Raw genomic sequence first — 23,988 nt, forward strand, 5'->3', positions numbered from 1 at the left:
TTAACACAAAGGTTTGGATCCGTGATGGACAAATATTTGCCACCTGCTTGCGAGTCTCGTCTTCACCGTGTTGGGTTATGTGATAGAAGTGCTTTAACGTGATATTTGTAATATTTTAAACTTTTGCCAAGCTGTTGTTCTGAACAAAACGATGATCTAAAGAAAAACAGAACATGTCTTCGATCGCTCAGAACTAGACTGATGGGTAGGTTGATTACCTTTTGACTTCTGTAGAGTGAGAATAACTTCACCACCGGTCTCCAGACGCTCATATTTCTCATGCAAGTCTATAATTAATTCTTTCATATACATCAGCGAAGGTTACTTTCTGGACGTTGTCGGCTTTATTTTTGGATGCACAAGAGACTCGGATATAAAAATGTTAAGGGCAGGGAGAGAGGGGAACAACACGCAGCAGAGGATTTGAATCGGGAACATTGTGGTTATGTTATGTGTCTTAGGCGAGAAGGTCACTATTTGGTCATCCTAAATTGGAAGCGACTTTATCCTTTTTGTCCTTTTACCATCTGCTGTTATGAGCTCTGCCGGTCTGTGTTTGTGCTTTGAAATAAGCCAACAGATTTCATGACCCAGACTGTAACCCATCCCTTTCAGATAATATTTCAAAAGTTACTTGTTTGTTATTTATTTTGGCCTAATGATTTATTCATGTTAAAATGCTGCATGTCGAGCATTGATATTCAGAGACGGTGAGAGTCTGTGTTTACATGAATTCTTTGTTTACTATGGCGGCGCCCTAATGGCGCATAAACTGAAACTTCCTGAGCTGAATCATCAGAGTGGAAGAGCTCAGCAGCAGATAGTCGTCATGCTGAGTTAAATAATGCTTTTATACCTCCAATTACTTAACAGATGAGGAGGAAGAGGCTGATGAAGAACAGGACTGTGTGTGTGTGAGTGTCGTTGTGCACACATTGTCATCTGTCTTCATCGGGAGATTTAACAGGTTTGATCTAACAGAGCTGTCTGATCAATTCCTTTATCACCAGTATCTCCTGACATCTAATATCCACTCTGTTCTATTCACAAGAAATTGGTCTATTTCTGAGGTTGTTTTTAGCGTTCAGGAGTTTCATTCTGCCGCTGCTTCTGTCGTTTAAATGATCAATAGACGTACTGTATTTTCAAAGGGCTGCCATTTTCTTTTATGTCTCTTCTTCTTGTTGTTATTTCGTTTCTCTCCTCTTTGTTGTTGTTTCGCTGAAATCATGCTTTTTTAGAGCTGAACCATTTACTCAATTAATCCTCAGCCGACATTAACTGGAAACTATTTACTGTTTTTTTTTTTTCTCTGTTGATTTTAGACAAAAAAATGCAAATTTTTTAACAATTTGTTGGAATCTACTTTACAAGATGAATAACTGAAACATGATCAGGCAGTAAAGTAGCATGTTGGCATCCAGTGTCACCCCAGGATGATAACCGCTGAGGTTTACAGCACCAATGTGGACGACCTTCAGTTCACTGAACTGAGAGTTTAATGACGACAAGGTGTGGAATCATGTGAAGCATCACAGGAAATGCATTAGTAATGACCTGTTTAAAAGCCTTTACCATTAAAGACGAATATAGATGTGAACATAACAGTATGCAATAGGTACATATAATAGGTCATGTAAGCAAATAAAGGACATTTAAAGGGATATATGAACAAATACCTTATTATTCATGCCTACTAAATTTTGTTTTATAGTAAATTTGTATCCGACCAAAAGGTTCCTTCTGGTTGGAAATGGCACAACTAAGTAAAAAAGACATTGTGTTAGAGATGTTAGTGATAAATTTGAACTACTTCTGTCTTTTGTTTTTGTTTTGTTTTGTTACTAAAAATGACATGCCCAGAATCATTCCTGTCGCTTGAATTTGTAAATGTAGAACGCAGCTTCAACACCAAATGGTCCTGGTAAACTCTACTTTGTTCTACAGCATTTTAATACACTCAAAATTGAGACCAGCTAGTTTCATTTGCAAGCTGTGGCCACTCACAAGATGGTAAAAGGCTAGAAAATGATATCTTTCAAGATCTGCTGCTGGTCACAGTGTAAAGTATATTTAACAAGTAGGAGTTTCACACTGTAAAGAAAATCTCAAAGGTCGTAGTAGGAAGCCAAAAGCCATGCAAGAATGATGGTGTGAGAAGTCAGGAAGAATCCAGGGATCAGCACCGACACTGTGATGATCAGTCTGAGCTATCCTGGTTCCAACATCTCAAGAAGACACTCCAACAGACACTGAACAAGGCTGGTCTCCATGGAGACCAACCAAGGACGACTGTACCTCACCAAGACAGACACACAAAAGCACACCGAGCCTTTACATGAGCTCAGCTGGACAAAGAAAACCTCTGTGGTTGGATGAGATGAATGGAGTCGTGTTGGAACAAAGAAGCATAAAAATCCCAAGAACACCAACCTGACAGTCAAACATTCCAGTCTGACAACCTTGTCAAAGTAAACGGCACCATGAGACAAGAGAACAACATTAGGACTCTGAAGGAAGACATCAGGCAGTTTGTTAGCTGCTATAAGAACTGTGTGATTGCTGTGGTGCCAAACAAAGGCTTTGCCACTGATTACAGAGAATATGAATAATTTTGGACATGGCATTTTTAGTAAAAGTGCAAATACAAAAGTCTTTAACATCTCTAGCACAATGTCTCACTGTTTCTTTGTCATGTGTTTATTGCTGCTCATTTCCAGCCAGAAGAAACCTATTGGTCAAATGAAAAATCCCTATAAATCAAAACCTGGCCTGGCAATGAAAAAAAACATTTGGCTTCACTGCATAATCGTGTCTCTGGTTAATGGCGTTTTATATGGATCACACTGACCTGCTAATATCCCTGCTAATAATTTTAAACTTTCAGCAAATTGACCTCACATTGAGTTTCACTAAATGTCCCTGCAGTGAGTGTTTCAGTTTTTCTACTCAAAGAGGCTTCGTTTCACCGTGACTGTAAAACTGTTTTGATCTGAAAACCAATGAACTAATTGTTTTGGGGTGCTTGAGGAACGGCAGAAGTAAACGTCTTCATATCGTAACAGCTTTTATTTTATACCTGCAAGTTCATAACAACCACAAAACACAATAAAAAATGGATTTTCACCATATGGGACCTTTAAAACAAAGTGGATCAGGAAATCTCGTCTCACTTCACTCTAGAGATTCAGCTAGCTAATGTCCTCGCTGGATAAATATTTGAGTGCCTTATTTGTTTTTCAAATAGTTTAAAATGAGAGTACAGAGTTACTGACAAAAGAAAAAAAGGTCCACATATCCTCTATTACACTGCTGTTTACTCTTGAAGGGAGGATGGAATGAGGTTACCAAGGAGAGAATAGACCAGGAGACAAAAAAAAAAAAAAAAGTGATGACAAGGCAGCACAGACGAGATGAGAAAACAAATAAATCTCTGTGTCCTAAACCAGTCAACACCGGCAGTTTTATCTCCGTCCGCCTCGAAAATCAAATGGCGATGTCTGCCGTAATTGAAAAAGTAAATTAGAATTAAAATGCCCCAAATCATGCAAAAACGTACTCCTTTCTTGTTACTTTCTTTCATTCTGCCAGTTTCTTCTTCTTCTTGTTTTCGTCCCTGCTCTCCTCCCAGACAGCAGCCAGGAGTTTGATGAGACGAAGAGTAAAATGAGTAAATTAGTCATTAAAGATTCATCTGCCCCGTCTCCATTGTGCTTAATTGCACCGCCAGGTTTATGGACATCAAAAATCCGCCAATTACACTAAGTTGAGATGCTGAGGGAGCCTCAGACAGAGAGGTTTGTGAATATGAGGCTATTACACAAGATTATGGCTTTTGGATATATGAACACAGCCCTTGGCACAAATTGTTAGAGAAGCAAGTTAAATGAGATTTTTGCAGAGAGAGGAATCATTAGTGGACAATAGCTTGACACTATTTAATCTAATTCTGATGGAGTTAAGTGGCACTCAAGCGGGAGTCTTCAGATCACATCTTGCCTCTTCATTCAAGTCTTTAATCGTAATGATCGGTTTGGCACACGAGGCCTGCTTCGCCTCACATCGTGAACTTAGCGGTTTTGCATGTTAATGGCTTGTAGGTTCAAATGGCAGCGAGATTTGCCAATCAGTAAAAAAAAAAATAAAAGAAAAAAAGATACAACTGTGTCCTCGGTTTAAAAATCTAGAAATCGTGTAAAATTATTTTAGTCACAAAATGTCGATTCACCGTCCAAGTTCTTACTCATTAGCATTTCAGTAGAAGAATCCAGTGCACTGACACAAATATTTTGATCCTTAGGTATTCAACAAGTGAACAGACTTTTAATAAAGTGAATATTTGTTCTTGTTTTTTGCATTTCCTTTTCAGTAAAACAATGTGCAGTCATTCGAAAAAGATTCTCTTTTTCTTCATGGACCAGGAGAAGTGCAGCACTTTCATAAAACTGGAGGCTCATAAAAGACATATTAACAAAGCAATGGTTAATATTAAAGCAGCAGAGGCCAAAATATTGAATGAATAATTTAGTCTTCATTATCTGTAAAGCCCCCAAAATGCTCAACCCCTATATTTGTCGTCATGCAGCTATGGAGTCTTTCATTTAACACCATCTTCTTTTAACCCTGAAAGCCTCACAGACTCACTTTATATCCAAATCCACATCCGTTCTTCTCAGCTGAATAGCCCTCAGTCGTAGTTTTTGCAGCGAGGTGTAGCGTGCCTCAACTAAAACTGCACAACTTAACATTTCCAACGATGCTAGCTACTTGTCTGTGCGCCGTGGTGTTTGTGTGAAAAAAATCATGTTGGATTTACATCTAATTAAATCATAGTGAAAAGCTGCATACTGCTGTGCGTCCATCTGCACACCCATTACTCATTTTGAATTACTCAGGAACTGGCATGAGTGGAACCATTGCATATACTGTCCATCCATCCATCCATTATCTATACACCGCTTAATCCTCACTAGGGTCATGGGGGGGCTGGAGTCTATCCCAGCTGACTCAGGGTGAAGGCAGGGGACACCCTGGACAGGTCACCAGTCTATCACAGGGCCACACTTAGAGACAGACAACCAAGCACACTCACATTCACACCTACGGACAATTTAGAATCACCAATTAACCTCAACATGTTTTTGGACCTTGTGGGAGGAAGCCAGAGAACCTGGAGAGAACCCACTCTGCACGGGGAGAACATGCAGAAAGATCCCGGTGCCCCCACCAGGACGTGAACTGGCGACCTTCTTGCTGCGAGGCCAGCTGTGCCACCTTGCAGCCCCAGTTTAATTATAGAAACTATCTATATTTTTATATCGATAAAGGCTACTAAAACCTGAAAGTATTATCAAATCAAATGACGTAAGATCTGGATTTAGTACATGTGGCTAGCCCTAATAATGACCAAGATAAACGCTTTAAAGGTTGTTAAAGTACCTACATTTACAGTTACTCTTACAAGCAGGAGTTTGATTGTAAATACAAAGTCTTTATAAGTCTGAGGTGACCCTTAAAAATGACAAATGGTTACATTTAGTTTGGAGAACTATCTTCCAAACTACTGACAATATCATGTATGTTTTAACGGCTCTTTGTGACAAATACACTGAACCTCTATGTAAAATCGATGGTGAGTCACCTCCAGTAATGCACTCAGTGTAAAGGCAGGCTGTCGTAAGTGTCTGGTTAAACCTACGCAGCGTTCTCTCCCCCCAGCTGAGAAAATCACTTGTTCATTTTCTCACTTTGAAATCAGGACAGAAACAAGCTACTTCTTGTGTCGCTGTTGAGCTCAGAAGAAAGGAGCAGCTCTGCAGGTGCTCATGAGTAACGCGAGTCGTTGGTCATGTTAACATGAAGTCATTCAGCGCTTCAGAGGGATGTCATAATTTATGAGCCCAGTGACTGATACAGATTCTTGTGCAGTTCTGTTGTAGACTCAGATCTAGTTTTTTGTTGTCTTTGTGAGTTAAATGAATCCTGTTTTTTAAGGAATGGTTTTCTTTACATGTTATCAAGGTTTTAATTCTGTTAAATATGAAGCACAAGAAACAGGAGATCATAGAATACACACTCTTGAATTGAGAGGTTAGAGTTATTTTTCCATCACATAGACATCTGGGGGTTTTATTTAGTGTATTATTTATACATATTTGTTGCTTTGCCATCTAAAAAGTGCTGTTATATAATGTGTTGTTGTCATGGGTGCTTAAATGCTGCAACCAAATTGTTCGTATGAGAGAAATAAGATGATTGTTGCAAATTTATATTTTCTAAGGTTTTAATTTTAAATATTTACATCACAGCAATGTTATTCATAATGCAAATGTGCTCATTAATTTTCAAACTAGGGGTTTTATAGAAAAACGAACAAGCTAGAGCATTATTTGCCCTTTAACATGATGATAATGGTCACAGCTAAACCATCCTCCAGCGCTGTGGAGAATAGTCTGACTCTGTGAGACTACATCACCAGTAACTACTGCACTTTGTGTGTCCTATGACCACAGAGAAACCATTTTAGTTCATTCAGCTGTATCCAGTATTCATTGTCTCATCTCATAGTTGCACCCTCGTGGTAATTTACGTCGGTGAAACGTGTGAAGGGTTGTGAAATCAGAAAAACTGCCAAAGCACTGAAATACTGTGAGTTATAATGTTTGGTTTCTGAAATAATGTGCAATATGAATCAAGTTTACAGTGCTCTGAATGCTATTTTCTGCTCAAAGTGTGAAATACAGGGCAGCCTCAACACAACACCATCTGATGCCAGCTATGTCAGCTCTCACAAGTCAGTGATGAATCTACTATATCAGGCACCCATTTGTAGATACAGCCAAAGCCGTGAGTGACCTCTGAAACTGTACCGTCAAACGATGAAAACGGAGAAAAGTTAATGGATATTTTAAAATCTCACAGAAGTTTTCGCTTGAAGTTGGACATAATTAAAAACCTGACAACCAACACTGTGGGATCTCAACTCTTTGAACCTCCAGAATGAATAATGCTTTCTTTTCTGTCTTTTCTTTACCCCCCTCCCTTCTCCTTCCATAGGAGCGTGAACTGCTGGGTCGGATCTCTGAGCTGCAGGAGGAGGTGTCCAGGAGGAAGAACCACATCGCTCAGCTGGACCACCAGATCCACACGCTCAACGAGAATATCAGCACTCTGACTAAGGAGCTGGAGCTGAAGGGCAAGGAGGTGCTCAAGATCCGCAGTGAAGCCAATCAGCAGATTCGGTATGACTCAGCACTCAGAAAAAAAAATACACCAGCGAAGTGAAAACCGTGGTTCAAACTTTAGTTCACAGGCAAGAAAACCTGTTTCTCTTTTGACATTTATACTGCAAATTAGTCTCCTCCTTCCCATCAAAGCCCGTGTCAAGCCTGTCCCACATTTAAAATAGAATAACCAGACTGTTGGGTTTATTTCTGTCACAATGGAGTTACTGTAGACAAAAGCACATGTGGATTTGAATACGTTTAGCAGTTTGGTGCGTTCGGGTACCGCTGTGTGTATTAGAGAGACTTGGTAACCTTTTTAGAGCCCCTTAAAAGTCAGAAGCTAGCAAATTGCTCTCCTTTTTATCTGATACAAGATCTTTACTGAGAGCTTCTCTCTCTTCGCAGTCAGATCTCGCTTCAGTCGCTTTCTGAAATATTAATGGTTACACAATTGGACTTTGCACACTCCTGCACACACACATGCACATCCAAAGCCAAAAAAAACGGAGAAGCAAACAACAGTCACATTTATCTTTACTGTAACCTGGCAACCAAACTACTGAATATTTTTCTCATGAATTCAGAGTGCTGGTTGCTGAGTGCCGGATTTTTTTTGTATTCATTTTTGACAGGAGGCAGTAATACTGTGCTGGTGTTAGGTTTTAGTTACCAGACAAACACTTCGGTCTGTACGATGTCTTTGTATGTTTTGTGTTGATCTGATTTTATATTTAGATTTTGAGAATGAGAAATGTAGTTCTGCTTCCCGCTGAACATTCACCCTCTTTCATGCCAAATAAGACTAAGGATGTGGCAGCTTTTTTGTGCGTTACACTCAGTAAATGTCCCTTTAGATGATAGAAAATGTAAGAAGCCACTGATTGTTGTGCACATTACCATGTTAGAGTCAGAAACTACTGCTGCTGCTTCTGTTGTTGCTGCAGATTTGGAAATCTTCACGAGGCAGATTTTTTACTTTTGCCCCTATTTGAACCAGTTAGTGTTTAGAGGTTAAAGAAATGTTTTTACTAGAGGTTCATATTTGCTTATTTTCTTGGGAGTTAGACAAGAAGATTGGTACCACTATCGAGTTGGGAGGAGGTCAGCTTAGCTTAGCATAAAGACTGGAAGCAGAGGGAAACAGCCGGCTTTACTGTGTGGTGTGTGAACTTCAATAATCTGCTCACCAACGTCTGTAACTGTGCAAATATCAGAGGTTTAGTGACAGCTTAGGCTTCAAAGTCAATGGAAAGATGTGATTCAGCACAATTTTACAAGTTCACAGCAAGATTTCAAAATGTAATCTTGTTTTTGAATCTGTTTCACAACAGAAAGACGAGAAAAAGTTAAGAGACTGGAGAGAAATAAGAGGAAGAAACTAGTTCCCAGCATTTTGCTAACTAGCTAGTAACCATGCGTTTGTTTCCTGTTTACCTTTAAGTTAATTTAAGTTAACCTTTCCGTTAATCTGACAGCATTAAAATGAGTCGGCTTCACGTCTGAACCTGATCACTTTGATGTAAAAGTTACAGCAGCAATCCTTTTAGGTTGGATCTATGGCATATCTGTTAACTTTCAATAGGTCACATTATTGAGATATGCTGATAACAAATGTAATCCAGGTTTTGACAAACCGTTAGCAAGGACTGAGGTTTAGTTTGTTGCTTCCAGCTGTTTGTAGGAGTCTTTCCTCTGAGTTTATTGAAAACCTGCAGTAATAAACAGCAGCAGGATCCATATGAGCGTCTCCAAAGTGAGAGAGTTGTGTGTATTTATGCACATGGAACAACAATAACTTTATTATTACTTATAATTGTAAATCACCCCCGACCCCTAGACGGGATCAGTCAGGATCACATTGTGTACTTGTGTCCACCTCAGACAGTTGAGCTGTGACAGAGTCATAGTTTTTATGCTGAAGTTCAATAATTTGTAAGACAGCAGCCTTCCTCAGAGTCCTGAGCTCCATCACCGCTGTTAGATATTTGTGACATAATCTGAATGACAGAATGCCATCACTTTAACATACCAATGAAGCATCAATGTTACACATCCCATGTCTTAAAAGGGCTTAATTAACCCCTTGTGTCACAACCTGGCAAATAGGTTACAACAGAAGAGGGGAGACGACACAGGTATTGCCAGAAGAAAGGGTTATCTTTTATTAACTGCTAAATTAATATTATCAAAATGAGATGTGTAAGTCAGTGATATCGGTAGGTGCAGATGCCTGGATGTGATGTGGTGCGGGGTGTTGTCTGATGTACAGACACAAACCACAATGACAGCCGTAAATCACAAGCATGACCAGAGAGCTGAGGGGTTGGTCCTTTTGTAACCTGGGAGCGCTGGGCCCAAGGGCCACAAGCAGTTTAGGGACCTGAGGAAACAGAGCAAAACAGCCAATGAGCCCAACCAACATACTCGGTGGGGCCTTCACACTTTTATGTTCAAAAATGACAGTGAGGGTTTTAGGACTGAGTAAACAACAACTTATTCACGTCCAGCTATAGCGTGGGTTGTCATTTCCATATCATTGTTTTTGTAGGGATTAAACCGAAGCAATGCACCATCTCAACTGGCAAGTTTTCGCTGCGCTGTAGCTGAAAAATACATTTTTAAACTTTGAAGTGAGTTGCTTCTCCCTGCTTGCAGTCTTTATGGAAAGTTAAACTAATCTGAGAAGGTTCTTTTCAAGTCAGCCTCAGTACAACAGTGAATAAGTGTATTTCCCATAATGCTGAATTATTCTTTTAGATCATGGCGGTAAACAGCACAGCGTAGCAACATTAAAAGATTAGTTGTAGATTTGGTTGGGAAAAGACTGGAAACGGGGAGAAAGTTGTCCGAAGATAACACAAAGCACCTGCCTGCACCTGCAAACCTCGTTATAATTAACACGCTGCCTCTCATTTGTTTAATCGGCCCAAAAGCCGACAAGCAAGATGACGTCAAACATGGCATTTAAAGCAAATAGCCACATCTCCCAAAATGTCACACTACTCCTTTAAAAACATTAGCAACACATTTTCTGTGACATTTTCTGATCGCTCTGACATCTACTCTCCTTCCCCAGAACACACACACAAACGCCCGCAGTGGGCCTGTCATCAGCACATGTTGCTGACTTTGACTTCGCTGATAACATTCGGATGATGATAGTTTCTGCAATCCCGCTCTGCTCGAGTCCTGATGAAAATACACCGAGATGAAAGAGGGGAAAGAAAAGCCCGAACAAGGCAAATCAGTCTCTCTCCCTCTCTCACACACACACACACACACCGCCTCAGTCTCTCGACCAGAGTGTCAGGAGCCCATTGATTAGGAGATGTGAAGGTTACTTAGGGTAAAAGCAAAATGGAATCTATAATCATGTTGTTCCCTGCGGCATGTTATGAATTTTTTAAAGTGCTGTATGGCTAATGTGGTCCAGCTACTCATTAGAATCAATCATGCTCTGTTTTATGTGCGCAAGTGTTTGAAGGTTTTCCTTTGCGCGTGTGTGTGTGTGTGTGTAGTTTGACGGCTGCTCCCATGTTGCTTTATTATTTGCCGTTAATTTGTGTGTCTTTGTGTTTCCGCGGCCTCTCTTTCTGCTGGCAGGCCCATGCGCAGCACATTTCTTCGTCTGTTACGTAACTCCCCGTCTGAATCCTGGTCACAGGGATAAAAATAGTCTGTTAAATAAATAAAGAGGAAGCAGAGAGAGATAAGATGTGCACCCCTCGGGGAGAGTTGGCCCAGTCAGAATGAGAGGCAGACAGACATCCATGTTTCCCTTCCATCATCCTTCTCTGCCTCTCTTCACTTTCATCGGCCTCTTTCATTTCTTCATTTCATTATTAGCATCTTTTCTTTCCATTTTCCACCACCCCTTGTACCCTTCTAGTTCTTCTCCCACCATTGCAAAAAACCTTCGACATTTGCAAATTGGGGGTATTTGATAAGATGAATAATTCATTTCACAGTTTCCATGCATATGTATTACATTATGTGTACATCCAGTACACAGACGTGTCTCCTACGTCACACCACGTTTATGGTTTGGTGCGTTTTCAAATTGTTTCTTTATGTTGTTATATATAATTCTATGAGTCATATTTTTCTGACAATTACATTCATTGTGTGTTGTCTTGCAATTATGTTCTTGGAATTCATTCAACGCATCGCTCTCTCTCTCTTCTAATCTTCCCAACATGTCCACTGTGGAGCAATCCAATACGCTGGCGAAACGAGAGTCTGCAGGTCCTGATTAAGTCTCAAAGCACAATAAAATGAATTCCGTGATATTCTTGAGTCGCAAGCATGCGTCACTCTAACCCGGAGCTTTTATTCCCATGACGATGGTGTCCAATCAAACAGCCTCATGAAACAGATTCTCTCCCTACGACATGTGACGCTCTGACGTGGTGTGGTGTGACGTGACTCCAAACATGAGATCAAACTTTCATGTAAAGCAATTTGTCTGTTTGTTCTGTTTGTTGGTCTTTGTCGTTGTCATCATTTGACAGCTATCATTTGCAGAAAATCCATTTCTTAAAACCTGTAAAGGAGCATTTAAAATATGATGCCACCGTATGCAGTAAATGAATATACTGAACTGTGTGTGCACTAACAGTAGGTGCAACTTGATTTGATTTTAAAATCTTAAGCTATATTTAATCCGGTTCTAAAACTTAATAATGCAACACTGATAGTGCTATTCTGGTTCTTAATGAGTGCTTAAGCAATTTCAGCTTATAATTTGAAGTGCACCCAATATCTAATGCATGACTCTGAGTGTCTTGCATTATTTTCTTGCTATGCCCACCTAAAAAAGCATAGATTATTTGTAGAGTCATGTTGGAGTCTATCATGTTGAGTGATGGTGGTACAGTGGTTAGCACTGCAACAGTGCTCACTACTGCAGCACGGTGCCGCCCAGGGAATAAAATAAAATCAAAAAAATAAAAATACTAGTGATAAAACATAAGACAATGAAATGCTCTGCACTTATATAGCCCCTTTTAGCCTTAGCTAGGCTCTACACAGCGCTTTACAACGTGTTTCTCATTCGCCCATTCAGTTCAGTGTCTTGCCCAATGACGCTTCAGCACATTGGAGGGCCAGAGATCGAACCACCAAACTTTCAGTTAATTGAAAACTCACTGTGACTCAAGTCCTTAATTAAACTAGTTATTAACTTTGGTGGTCTGATGCCTGTGTACTACATGATACTACAAGAAAATGACCTAAATGCAAGCCTTAAAAGATACGTTTTGAGGTTTGGTTTGAAGCTGTTGACTGAATCTGATGATTCAGAATGATGCAGCATCTCCATACATCTTAGTTCCACTCCAGGGAACACTGTAGAGACAAGCATTAGCGGATCTTGGGCATGAGGCTCTCCTGACCAACAAATCTGATAAATCACCAGAAGCTATTTCATTATAATATTTAAAAACTAAAAGAAAAATCTTAAAATACAGAAGCATGGGACACCAGAATGAGTGCATGAGACCAGGACTTTCTATCGCTGCTATCTTCAGCCAACATTTGACACTGAAGTGTCTCTACATTTACAGCACAGCCAATGTTTTTAACTCATGTGTTGTAGGTTATAAAATCAGTGTTTCAGAGGTGCAGTGGAGTATATTAGAAATGGCTCTGTTAGTTAGCATGTAGTGTTGATGGGCTGTATTTCAGTCTCTATTTCATACTCATTCTGTTGTCTGACAACAGAAACAGAACAAGTGTTTTTAGGAATTCAGCTATATTAACATGCAGCATGTGTGAGCACAGAGAGCAGGAGAGAAGCCAATGGATGTAAACCCCTGCTGAGTTTAACTTAGACTGTGGGCTTACAATCAAAGCAAATAATAACATCAGCCACATTTCCTTGGGGCCTTGCCATCAAAAGTAAAAGTAATCCACTGGGTCTTCAGTTCCTCAGAACCTCGGAGTGCATGAAGACGCTTGTGTTCACTCTTGTAGCCAACAGTAGAACATTTAAAGGTTGTGCCTGAGACATTTTAGAGTTAGTAGTGGCAGCTCTAGAAATGATATAAACCTGATGGACTCTAAGATAGCTGCTCATTGTGAAAGGCTCACCTAGAAGCAGGGATGGGGCAGCATCATAGAGAGTCTGAGCTGGACGACTATTGGTTAGTTGGGTGTTACGGAGAACCTGAATTGAATTCTAGCTAATTTGCAAAGCTGGGAGGCTATCTAGTTGCAGAGAGGCTCGAGGAATGGCAGGAATAAATGTGTTCATATCATAACAGCTTTTATTTTACACCGCCAAGTTTATAACAACCACAGAAAATAATAAAAATGGATTTTCGCCATATGGGACCTTTAACGATTTCTTTGGAAGGTCAGAAAACAGAGTGGACAATAGTCAAGTCTAGACAGTTTTTATCTAGACACAAAAGTGAGAATAAGTCTTTTGATGTCTTGCTTAGGCAGGAAAGGCTGCAGGTTTATTTTTGTTTTGGGGGCGTATTTGTCTTTTAAATAGTGACAGGAAATATTGAAGAGCAGCAGAATGACATGCAGTTAAAGGAATCAAACCAGGGATTTGCTGCTTGAAAGATCTTGCACCCATGTGGTGTGCACCCAAACCACTTGCCTATCAGGTCACTCATGTTAAGTGGTTTGAACAGTCGCCTGCCACCCAATCACTAATTTCCAGGGCCGTGGTATAAAACTAATCAGAAGCTATAATCTTTTCTCAGACACTCATCCGCCCGTTGTTCTCTCTCCTCAGGGCTCACGAGCAGGAATTAACGAAGAGGCACGAGCGGGAGCTTGCCGAGCTGAGCGCCGTCCACAGCAGAGAGACGCAGAACATGCTGTCAGACTTCAACAAAGCCCAGGAAGTGCTCAAAGACAAGATCTCCGCCCTCCAGATACTGTATGTACATACTGTAAATACACTGTGTTGCTTGTGCGGTGTCTTCAAACAGCTATGCAACAGTAGAGGTCTCCGGCACAGAGGAATAACACTTATCTGATTCTTAACTCATGACTGCTTTGTGCGCAGGTCAACCTATTCAGCCTAGATAATATAATTGTGTGTATTGTCAGGTGTCGAGTGGAAGCATAAGACAACAGACAAGTTCTCTCTGGGGAAAACAACAGCAGACATTCATACCTGCCTGAGCTCTGCAAAGTCATCTCTTGTCTCTTCTACAGATTTATCTTTTTATCTGCACCTTTCGCACATATTCAGATCGTGTGCTCTATTCTAGTAGATGATCAAATTTGGGGAAAAACAAGTTCTAAATGTGTTTTTCCTGTTTACCCACGCGATGACCTATGCAATCACTGCATCATAAAGACAATTAGGGCATATCTAAACACATTAACAGTCGTATACTGCCACGTCCAGGTTGGCTATATTCATTTCCACATGGGCCAGGTGATGTGGAGTATAAACAAGAGGGGGGGAGTGTGATGAATTATTTTCTTCTCAGCTTATCACATTGCGTGTCATACGTTATAAACAGCTGCGCCGAGTACAACGATGCATAACGAAACTGACTCACCATAAAAGGCAGCAGAGATTTACTGCAAGCATCGAGCAACTGGTGCACCTGCAATCTGTACCTGCGCTGCAACCATGCAGAAATAACGGGTTCTGCCTCCAAAACAAAGGAAATCTCCAAAACATAAAGTTACTCCATGAAATCACATCTTAAAAAAAAGAAACACCAGTATTTCACCGTGCTCCTGATTCCATATGCATGAGGCGTAACGTGCCTTTTTGCACACTCTCACACTCGGATCTATATAAGGAATCGATTTAATTAAAAAAAACAACATGTCCAGACTTGTCGGAGAAGCATGAATTTTTCAGACAACTGATTCCAATTTAATGAAAGATTGATATCAGGATTGGATCTCGTGCTGTCAACATCACCTCCTCACATAGACAATGAAGTGTCCAGTACGCTCTGATTTTCACAACGTAAGCAGAGCCGGATGTTTATTGCTCATCTGCTCCGTCTAAAAAAAATGGAATCCTGCCTTATCTTCAACGTCGCTGAAGTATAAGACAGAAACGGGGAAACTATTGATTTTCTAACACAGAAGATTTAATGTGTCATCAAATTTTAAGTAGAACGCTACACTTGCAACAAAGATCATCAAGCATCAAATAAACACTGCCACTCCCTCAGGTCAAACTGAGGGTTGTGGAAAGGACTTTTAAAAAAAATACTGCACTTCTGCTATCCAAACACCCCATTATTTTCTAAATGCAACGTCTTCTTCACACTGCCAGGCTGTCAGTCAGTGGAGAGAAATACAGAATCGCTTCAAGATAAAAATGTGTTCTCAGTGGTAGTTTTGTAGATCTGTGGATACCCAATGCTCATTTGTAACCAAAAGCAAACAGAGTGATGCAATGACTCCTATCTCTAATAAAATGTTAATTGCGTCCGTAAATAGTGCACTTAAAATGCATGAATAGTTCATAAATAGCATGTTGTTATGGTGAGTGGCAAGGCTTGTCTTTGCTGTTCTCAGTAAAGGCTCTTCCAAACTAAGAATTGGAAACCAATGAACTAAAGAAATGTGCGCTCTAATGGATAACTTTAAGAATAATACACCATTAGACTCAACCACAGCCAACTTAATCCAACAAAAAATCTTACAACATATCACTCTCATAAAACATTCAATTTAATTCTCCAGACAGTGCAGATGAACTCAGGATATCCAAAAGTACTGTATTAAGCAGAGTTTGAAGTGCAGCGATATCATTTGATATTCGAACCCCTGTAAACTTTCAAACGCGCGCATCAGTTGAAATATACTGTAAATTAGAGCTTCCTCTGTTGAAGAACTTGCAGAGATCAAAGGTGCTGTATAGATTTATGTGAAATATGAATCAAAGACATTTAGATTGGCCAGAAATGATGAATGAACCTCAGAATCTAATTAGAGGGAGGAAATACGTCTTTTATTACTGCGGATCAAGAGAGAGATTTATGATCCTGGTGACATGGAGATGACATGTATGGTGATGATACTGAAGGACCGGTTGAGCTAGGTGAAGCTTGAGTGATGTGTGTATCTGTAGAAAGAATAAAAGAGGAGGCTGTGGGGATGCAGGCGAAGACAATGAGGAAAAAAAGACGGACACGTGACACGAAGGCTGCAGGAGCGAAGAAGATAGATGCTGTAAGAAAAAAAACAAAGAAGCGAAAGGGAATTCTGTGCAGCGGGTAATGCATGAAGGAAATGGACTAAACCAAATCCCAGGAGAGTTGCAGCGATAGTCAGAGGAATACTGATAAGAGGCAGTGAGGTAAAGACAGAAGAGTCATATGGAAATGTTCTGTGGTGCGTTCGAGAGCCAGGAGACGATCAGGAAACATGCAGCGAGCTACAGTAGCTTCCTCTTCAGAGCTGACCTCCTTTTAGTCTCATTCTGCAGGGAGCACAGCGCCACCTGCTGGGCTGAAAAGGAAAAACAATCTCTATATTGGCAGCTATTGTATCCAGACAGTATCCCTCAGGAGGTCTAGCTAAGAAGGTTCTTACAGCATTAAAAAGTTTTAACATAACTACTGAAGGCGCTGAGTTACTTTCCATTTTTCAGAGCTTTCATTTGTTCTTATGCTCCTCCCCAGCTGGTACAATTTGTTCTGTATGAAAGTGTTATCATTTGAGGTTAGTGTCTCTGTGTTTTTTTTAATATACAAGATTGATTTGGGGGCTTTTTTTAGCCTTTATTTAACAGTGACAGTGAAGAGAGAGGGGGAACTAAGAGAGAGAGAGAGTAGCTGCCTGGGAATGTGCAAGACAGTTAATATTTGGATGTCCAGACTGAGACCACCACTCACACTGGGGGTGGGACAATGTCTAGTTAATATGTAGGCTGAGTGGTCAATGTTTAGGTCCTGTACTGTTATGAGAATGAAGGGAAGACTGCCATGTACAAGCTCATATTCAGCATCATAAGCTCTTTTTATGTAACCCCTTAGTTGATTAAAAATCTGGAATCATTGCTGAAGTTATGCTGTTTTATTATTGATAAAGTTCATGAGATGCTTTCCTCACTTTCTAGTGACATTTACTGGTTGGTCAGAGCTACTTGTGTGCGGTTGGATGCTACGCTCTTAAGATAATGACTGGAGAAAAATGACTTTGCAAAAAAGTTCTAGAAAAATAGCAGGAACTGGATGTAACTCCACGTAGTTCCCTAATGCAGCGGTCCCCAACCACTGGGCCACGGACCAGTACCGGGCCGTGGGTCAGTAGGTAACGGGCCGTACAGAAATAATAATAATTTTTTATTTTTAGCGGCGTCTGCAGGGTGTTTTATTTTGAAAAATGACTAGCTCATCTTCCCGTCTGTGCTTGTTTTCTGTCAGTTTTCAAAGCCATCAATCTAACTGCTGACCAGATAAATGAAAAAAGAAACTTCTCCGGAGAGCTTATTTGAAAAGAGGGAGAGACTTGATGCCGAGACAGGAGAAAAAGTAAATACACATATAGCAATAAAAAGTACTTTTATTTGTTTACGACACTTTTTTCAATAGAAAAAAACGATTATTGTTTGTTATGTGTGCGATGACCCGTCCGTTGAAAATTGTCTTGTTTGAAACCGGTTCGTGGTGCAAAAAAGATTGGAGACGGCTGCTCTAATGGGCTTCACTATGGGGGTTTCTAATAGAAACTATATTCAGGCCACCCCTTAGCTCCACCCCTGTATATGTGGCTACATGGTATGTACCCAACCACTCGGCCATCGGGTCGCCCTGGGTCTCTGTGTTGAGTTAAAGTTTTGATTCAGTTCATTCATTCAGTTTTGTCTTTTATGTGTTTTACCTGCAACCCATTTCAAACTAGCTAGACCATATGAAAACTGGGAAAATATCTGCACACGTATCAGCACACCAAAGGCAAAGTCAAATAGAACACATTGTCTGTACAGTGAATGTATTATTTGAGCTTACAGACTAACCATAGTCAAGTATTCTAGTTTCTGTGTTATTTTAAGGACAAATACGCTTTAATAGTCAGCAGTTTCTATTTTCTGGCAGTTTCTGTTTTCACTTCTTCACTCCCTAAAGATGTATTTCTGGGGCTTTCCTCAGAGATGATCCACTTTTCTCTCATCTAATTAACTACAACACAGATCTATCCTAACAAGTCTTGTCCCTTTCCACCTAATTAATGGCTGTGATGACGACAGCTTTACCCTCTACGTCCTTCTCCCTAAACATCTACTGTTTAGGTTTCATGAATATTTAAGTGTTTTGTCCTGTGTCTGTCTCTTTTTGCCTGCTCCTCTGGGGGTTGCAAAGCTTGCCTGTGGGAAACAGGTTTTGTTTGAGTTTTGGTTTGTCGTCATATCTGTCGTCACTTCACCAGTTTTCCCAGTGTGCAGGTGTCTGCCAGCGTCATACATGGAGTCACACATCTGGACACTGGAAACATAATGACAGTCAACATTAAAGCAACAACTTCTCAAATCAGTGCTGAACGTATATTTAACTACAGGAAACCATTTGAGCAACGGTTTTGCTTCCTGCAACATTTACAATTAAATCTATGCAGTGAAACATCTGCCAGATTAAAGAAGACTTCTGGGACTGGAAAAAGGAACCCAGGAAAGTCTCAAAACACTCTTTTCTTCTGAAAAAAAGAGAAGAAATTTTGTTGAAAATTTGTAAAACTTAATGCCCCTCTTCCTGTGGTTTGTGGGAATCTCAGACTGATAAAGTGTCGCACCACTGAACAAATCACACGGCCCTTTAAAGTTCCAGCTGTCTCTGGCAAATGTAGATAAAACTCTGCTGCTTTTACAGTTTTTATGTCGAAAATATGGGACATACAGTATGAAAGCTGCTTAATGCAACCATTTGCAACTCTTTCCCTAGTTTCTTCTAGTGTTCTTTTATCTTTCAGTCCTATTTGCTTTGATAATTGTCCCTCTAATGGATCATAATAAGGATTATGCACAATGACTTTTCCAAATGACTTGACGGGACAGTTCTTCATCCACTATTGTATGTGATTTATTCTATTCGTATGCCTCGGTGAATAATCTCACTTATAAGACAGAGACTTATCCAACAGAAGGAAGAGAGAGTGTTTTTAAATTAGAGGTGCTGCAACTAATCAGTTACAGTCAGGCCCATAAATATTTGGGCAGTGACACAGTTTTCATAATGTTGCTTGTGTACATGACAACAGTGGATTTAAAATGAAGCAATCAAGATGTGATTGAGGTGCAGACTTCCAGCTTTCATTCAAGGGGTTTAACAAAAGCACTGTTGAGGAACTACAGCCTTTTTTTTTTTTTTTTTTTTACATAGTCCCTCCATTCTCACAGCCTCAAAAGTAATTGGACAAACTAACATAATTATAAATATAAGGATTACACTTATTTGGATGCAAATCCTTTGCAGTCAGTGGATGACTGAAGTCTGGAACCCATAAACATCACTGAATGCTGAGTTTTCTCCATGGGGTAATTTGCCAGAACTTTACTAAAGCCGCCTTCAGCTGCTGCTTGTTGTGGGTCTTTCTACCTTCAGTGGAAGGACGCTCAGCTGGTCTGAGGTCAGATGACTGACAAGACCATTTAGGAACTTTCACTTTTCTTTGCCTTAAGAATCTCTCAGGTTGCTTTGTGTTCAGGATTATTATCCATCTGCACTGTGAAGGTCCATTCTATCAGTTCTGCAGCATTTGACTGAATCTGAGCAGAAAGTAAAGCTCAGTAAACTTCAGAATCTATCCTGCTGCTTCTATCAGCAGTCACGTCAACAACAAACACCAGTGATCCAATTCCATTGGCAGCTATACAGGCCCATATCATAACACTGTCTTCACCATGTCTGTTAGATGATGTGGTCTGCTTCCTTCCCTTCTCCTCCCATCATTTTGATAAAAAGTCAGTTTTGCTTCAAAGAATCTTGTTCCTGAACCGAGAAAGCATGTTTAGATGTTTTCTAGCAAAGACCTTTCTGTTCTTCAGGGTTACCAGTAATTTGTGTCTTAGAGAAAATCTGCAGTATTTCCATTCATGAAGGTGTCTCTTGATTATGGGCTTTGCTAATAACATCCGTACGGTACCTCCCTGTGAGTGTCCTTGACTGGGTTTGACGTTGAGAAAAGGTTTTTCTTCACCAAGGTCAAAATTCTGCAACCACCTGCTTAAGTTGTCTTCATTGTCCTGCAGTTCGTTGGTGTTTCTTACCTCACCAGTTTGTTCCTTCTTTGTAAGAATGTATCAGATTGTTGATCTGGCTGCTCCTAAAGTATCTGCTGCTGTTTTTTTCTTTTAGCCTGAGGATGGCCTCTTTCGCTTGCATTAACATGACGTTAACATAATTGACCAGTCAGTCAAGAGAATCTGTTGTCATCTGATAGTCAGTTGACATTTGGTGGCGTCTTCATTTTGAATATTTGCTGGTACCCTTTTATTCTGAAACTGTGAACTTAACATCTCTGGAGATGTTATTGTGGGCATAATGATCATGGATATTATGCATCACAGTTAATTCAAGTCTCTGTTTTGGTTGCAAAAATGGATAAATCATATTTTTCACTTTAGACATGACATGCTACATGATTTCTAATGTTGTGTTTACATTGTCACAGAGGAACAACTTCTGCACGCACCGCTTCCTTATCGCTTCTGTCGTACATTGTAGTCTTGCATAGCCAGATCTGTCTCCGTGCTGGAGAATGGTCTGGCTACACCTTATTATCATTCCACTATAGCTAAAAGTAACACCATAGCTTGTTTGGATGTGCCTGCAAAACAGTGACAGGGGAATTGTTTTGATGGAGCATTTGCGCACAGGGAGGCGAGCACTGTCATTAAAGTGATTAATTCACCAGAAGAACCAAGCAGGACTGCCTTAGTGCAGGTCCAAATCCTTGGTAAAACTTTCTACTTTGAGTGTGTAGGTTGCTGCTGGGAGATTGTTGTTGTTTCCTGTAGTGAAGGGGACTTTTCAATTGGTAACACAAGGATAGCAGAAGGAGAGGAGAAAACCACATACAATGCAGATTGGTGAGTCAGACTGGGTACATTTTAAACTCTCTGGCTGGGTGTTTGCTGTGCGTTGAACAGGTGTGCTGAGAGTTTGAATTTGCTGAACTTTTTTTCCAAGCTGCACTTAATGGCCACAAATGACCTTTATACTGAGACCACATGCTCTATTCTCTTGGTAAATACCAGCAAGCAAATGCAGCAGACTTGTTACAAAAGCAAAGTAAGAGTGTCCGAAACAGTCTGCTGCTAACAACAGCAGCATAATAGTTAAGGTTGTGTAACCGGTGGAGTCTTGGCACTGCGTTGTGATGAGTCGAACACCAATCTTTTTTGAGGTGATCTCGTTTATTGACACTTGACAAACTTGACAGACGACAAAACAACCACAAAATCCGCTGTTAGTCTCAGCTTGTACTGCTCTCCGTCGGATACATATACAAAAGGGCGGGGGCCGCGTAAGGCAGGAAACATTCACCATTCATACATACAGTAAATACAGTACATATCTTGACAGACGACAAAACAACCACAAAATCCGCTGTCAGTCTCAGCTTGTACTGCTACAGAAATTAAATGACAGAACAACATATCAGAACTGGGAAAATAAACTTATAAATGAAATTATGTACATCAGTTGACACACAGACAACAGCAGCACAGTCTCGCTTACCTCTCCCGTCAGATACATGTACAAAAGGGGAGAGGCAAGGCGGGAAAAACTCATTTATAGGGGTACGGTGGGTAACCAAAAAAACGAACGTGGGGTACTAAGACCCCAAAGTGAAAGGTTCCACACCAAAACCAAATGCAAGCTAGATTTTGTGGAATTCTATTGATTAAAGGTAATAACAAAAAAACAGTAAAATAATATATATATATAATACAATATGTATAACTAATAAAACAATACATATATATTTAATATGAAACTGCTGCTACATGACTGATCCTGTTACAGTTGCACAGTTTTGGAGTGGTATATACTGTACGGACCAACATGCAGCTGAGATGCTGGTCTTTCCACTGTAATGTGAACATGGTGTGACTGCAGGGGCAGCAGTAGTGAGCGAAAATGTCAAGACACGACCAGGAGGCAGTGAAGATAGCAGAAATTCGCACCCAACACTTCCTCCTGACCATCAGTCATTGTCAGTTTTGGGTTATATTACATTCCAACATCTCCAACTGTGAGACTCCAAGTCATCATCTTATCCACCCCCTACCAAAAATGAACTACTAGAAATTTTCCATCAGCACCTTGTTACAGCTTTGGTGCAGCAGCGGCTGTCCAGTGTCTCTTATCAGCTTAACCATGCAGCAGATTTTCCCCCTGCAGGTCGTGCTGAAGAAAATCGGCCTGATGGCTTCCATATAAGCCAAAGAAATAACAGGTGCATTCGTCCAAGCCCTGGAAATGTTCTGTCTATGTGATCTGAAACAGACCCAGGAATATGATAAATGCCACGGGTGACACCGGACTCTCTTGCCTTTCATGTGTCAGTGACACTGCAGCCGGGTGTGACAGAGAGGCTTCCTGCTCAGTGAAGGGTTGCTGATGCTGTGGCACTCAGGTGCAAAATAGCTGGACACTGAACATTTGGCCTCAGCGTGCTCCAGCTCAGAGGAAAAATACAGTTCAACCAGCTAGTTCTAAGATGTGTATATACACACTGGAACAACACAGTCTGTGTACAGCAGGAGAAAAAAAAAAACGCCTTTATGGATATTTGGATTCGATCATAAACTCCCCACCACCCTCAGTGGTGCACTGCTCCACTCCACTGGACAAGATGGTATTTGTCTTGGCTCCATTTGAAGAGTTACTGAATAAGTGAGCTTCCTTCAAGTATTAGTCTAGTCTAGGTAGTTTCTCCTGCTGGGACTGTGTGTCTGCATTTTTTAGACAATGAGGACAATTGGTATACAATTTAAAACAGCATGTTACTTGCAGACGTTTTCTGTTATTTAGAAAAACCCTCTTTTGCATAGCAACTTTTTCAAACTATATAATGAATAGATTTAAAACTGGGGCTGCAAGGTGGCTCGATGGTTAGCATCGCTGCCTTGCAGCAAGAAGGTCGGCAGTTCACGTCCCAGCGAGGACACCCAGGATCTTTCTGTGTGGAGTCTGCATGTTCTCCCCGTGCAGCGTGGGTTCTCTCCAGGTTCTCCGGCTTCCTCCCACAAGGTCCAAAAACATGTTGAGGTCAACTGGTGATTCTAAATTGTCCATAGGTGTGAATGTGAGTGTGCTTTGTTGTCTGTCTCTAAGTGTAGCCCTGTGATAGACTGGTGACCTGTCCAGGGTGTCTCCTGCCTTCACCCTGAGTCAGACTCCAGCCCCTCCATGACCCTAGTGAGGATTAAGTGGTGTATAGATGATGGATGGATGGATTTAAAACTGTACTGGCCATTTTTTTATTAACAGTGTATAAAAGATTATGAGCAGTTCCCTGATTACTGCTTTAGGTGATAGTAATATCATGTCATTATACACATACTGTAGTGTTTTAGCCATAATTTAAGTTAAGATAGTCCCTTTTCTTTGTTTTAGAACAAACACATTTATGAAGCACAGACACTGCTGGAGCATGATTCTTCATCCTGATGTTTGAGCTGCAGAAAATAGTCGACAAACTGGAGGAAATCGGCTATCAGACGAGCTCAGCAGGACCAGCTTTGGCAGCAGACATTATATCTGATGAAACTGCAGATCAGTATGTATCAGTATCACCGAGCTGAGCCCCAGTAGCTGCT

The 23,988-nt window shown here is 40.6% G+C and overlaps 1 protein-coding gene across 1 annotated transcript in view; it reads left to right on the top strand.

Annotated features, from left to right (window-relative positions):
* fam184ab (family with sequence similarity 184 member Ab) overlaps positions 1 to 23,988 on the top strand; it is a 187,250-nt gene that overhangs the window by 150,120 nt on the left and 13,142 nt on the right. The window contains exons 17-18 of the mRNA XM_008289174.1: positions 7,057 to 7,241; positions 13,975 to 14,121. Coding sequence (XP_008287396.1) covers positions 7,057 to 7,241; positions 13,975 to 14,121 — 332 coding nt within the window. The remainder of the gene's footprint in view (positions 1 to 7,056; positions 7,242 to 13,974; positions 14,122 to 23,988) is intronic.

Source organism: Stegastes partitus, unplaced genomic scaffold, assembly GCF_000690725.1.
Source record: "Stegastes partitus isolate 25-593 unplaced genomic scaffold, Stegastes_partitus-1.0.2 Scaffold597, whole genome shotgun sequence".
Lineage (NCBI taxonomy): Eukaryota > Metazoa > Chordata > Actinopteri > Pomacentridae > Stegastes > Stegastes partitus.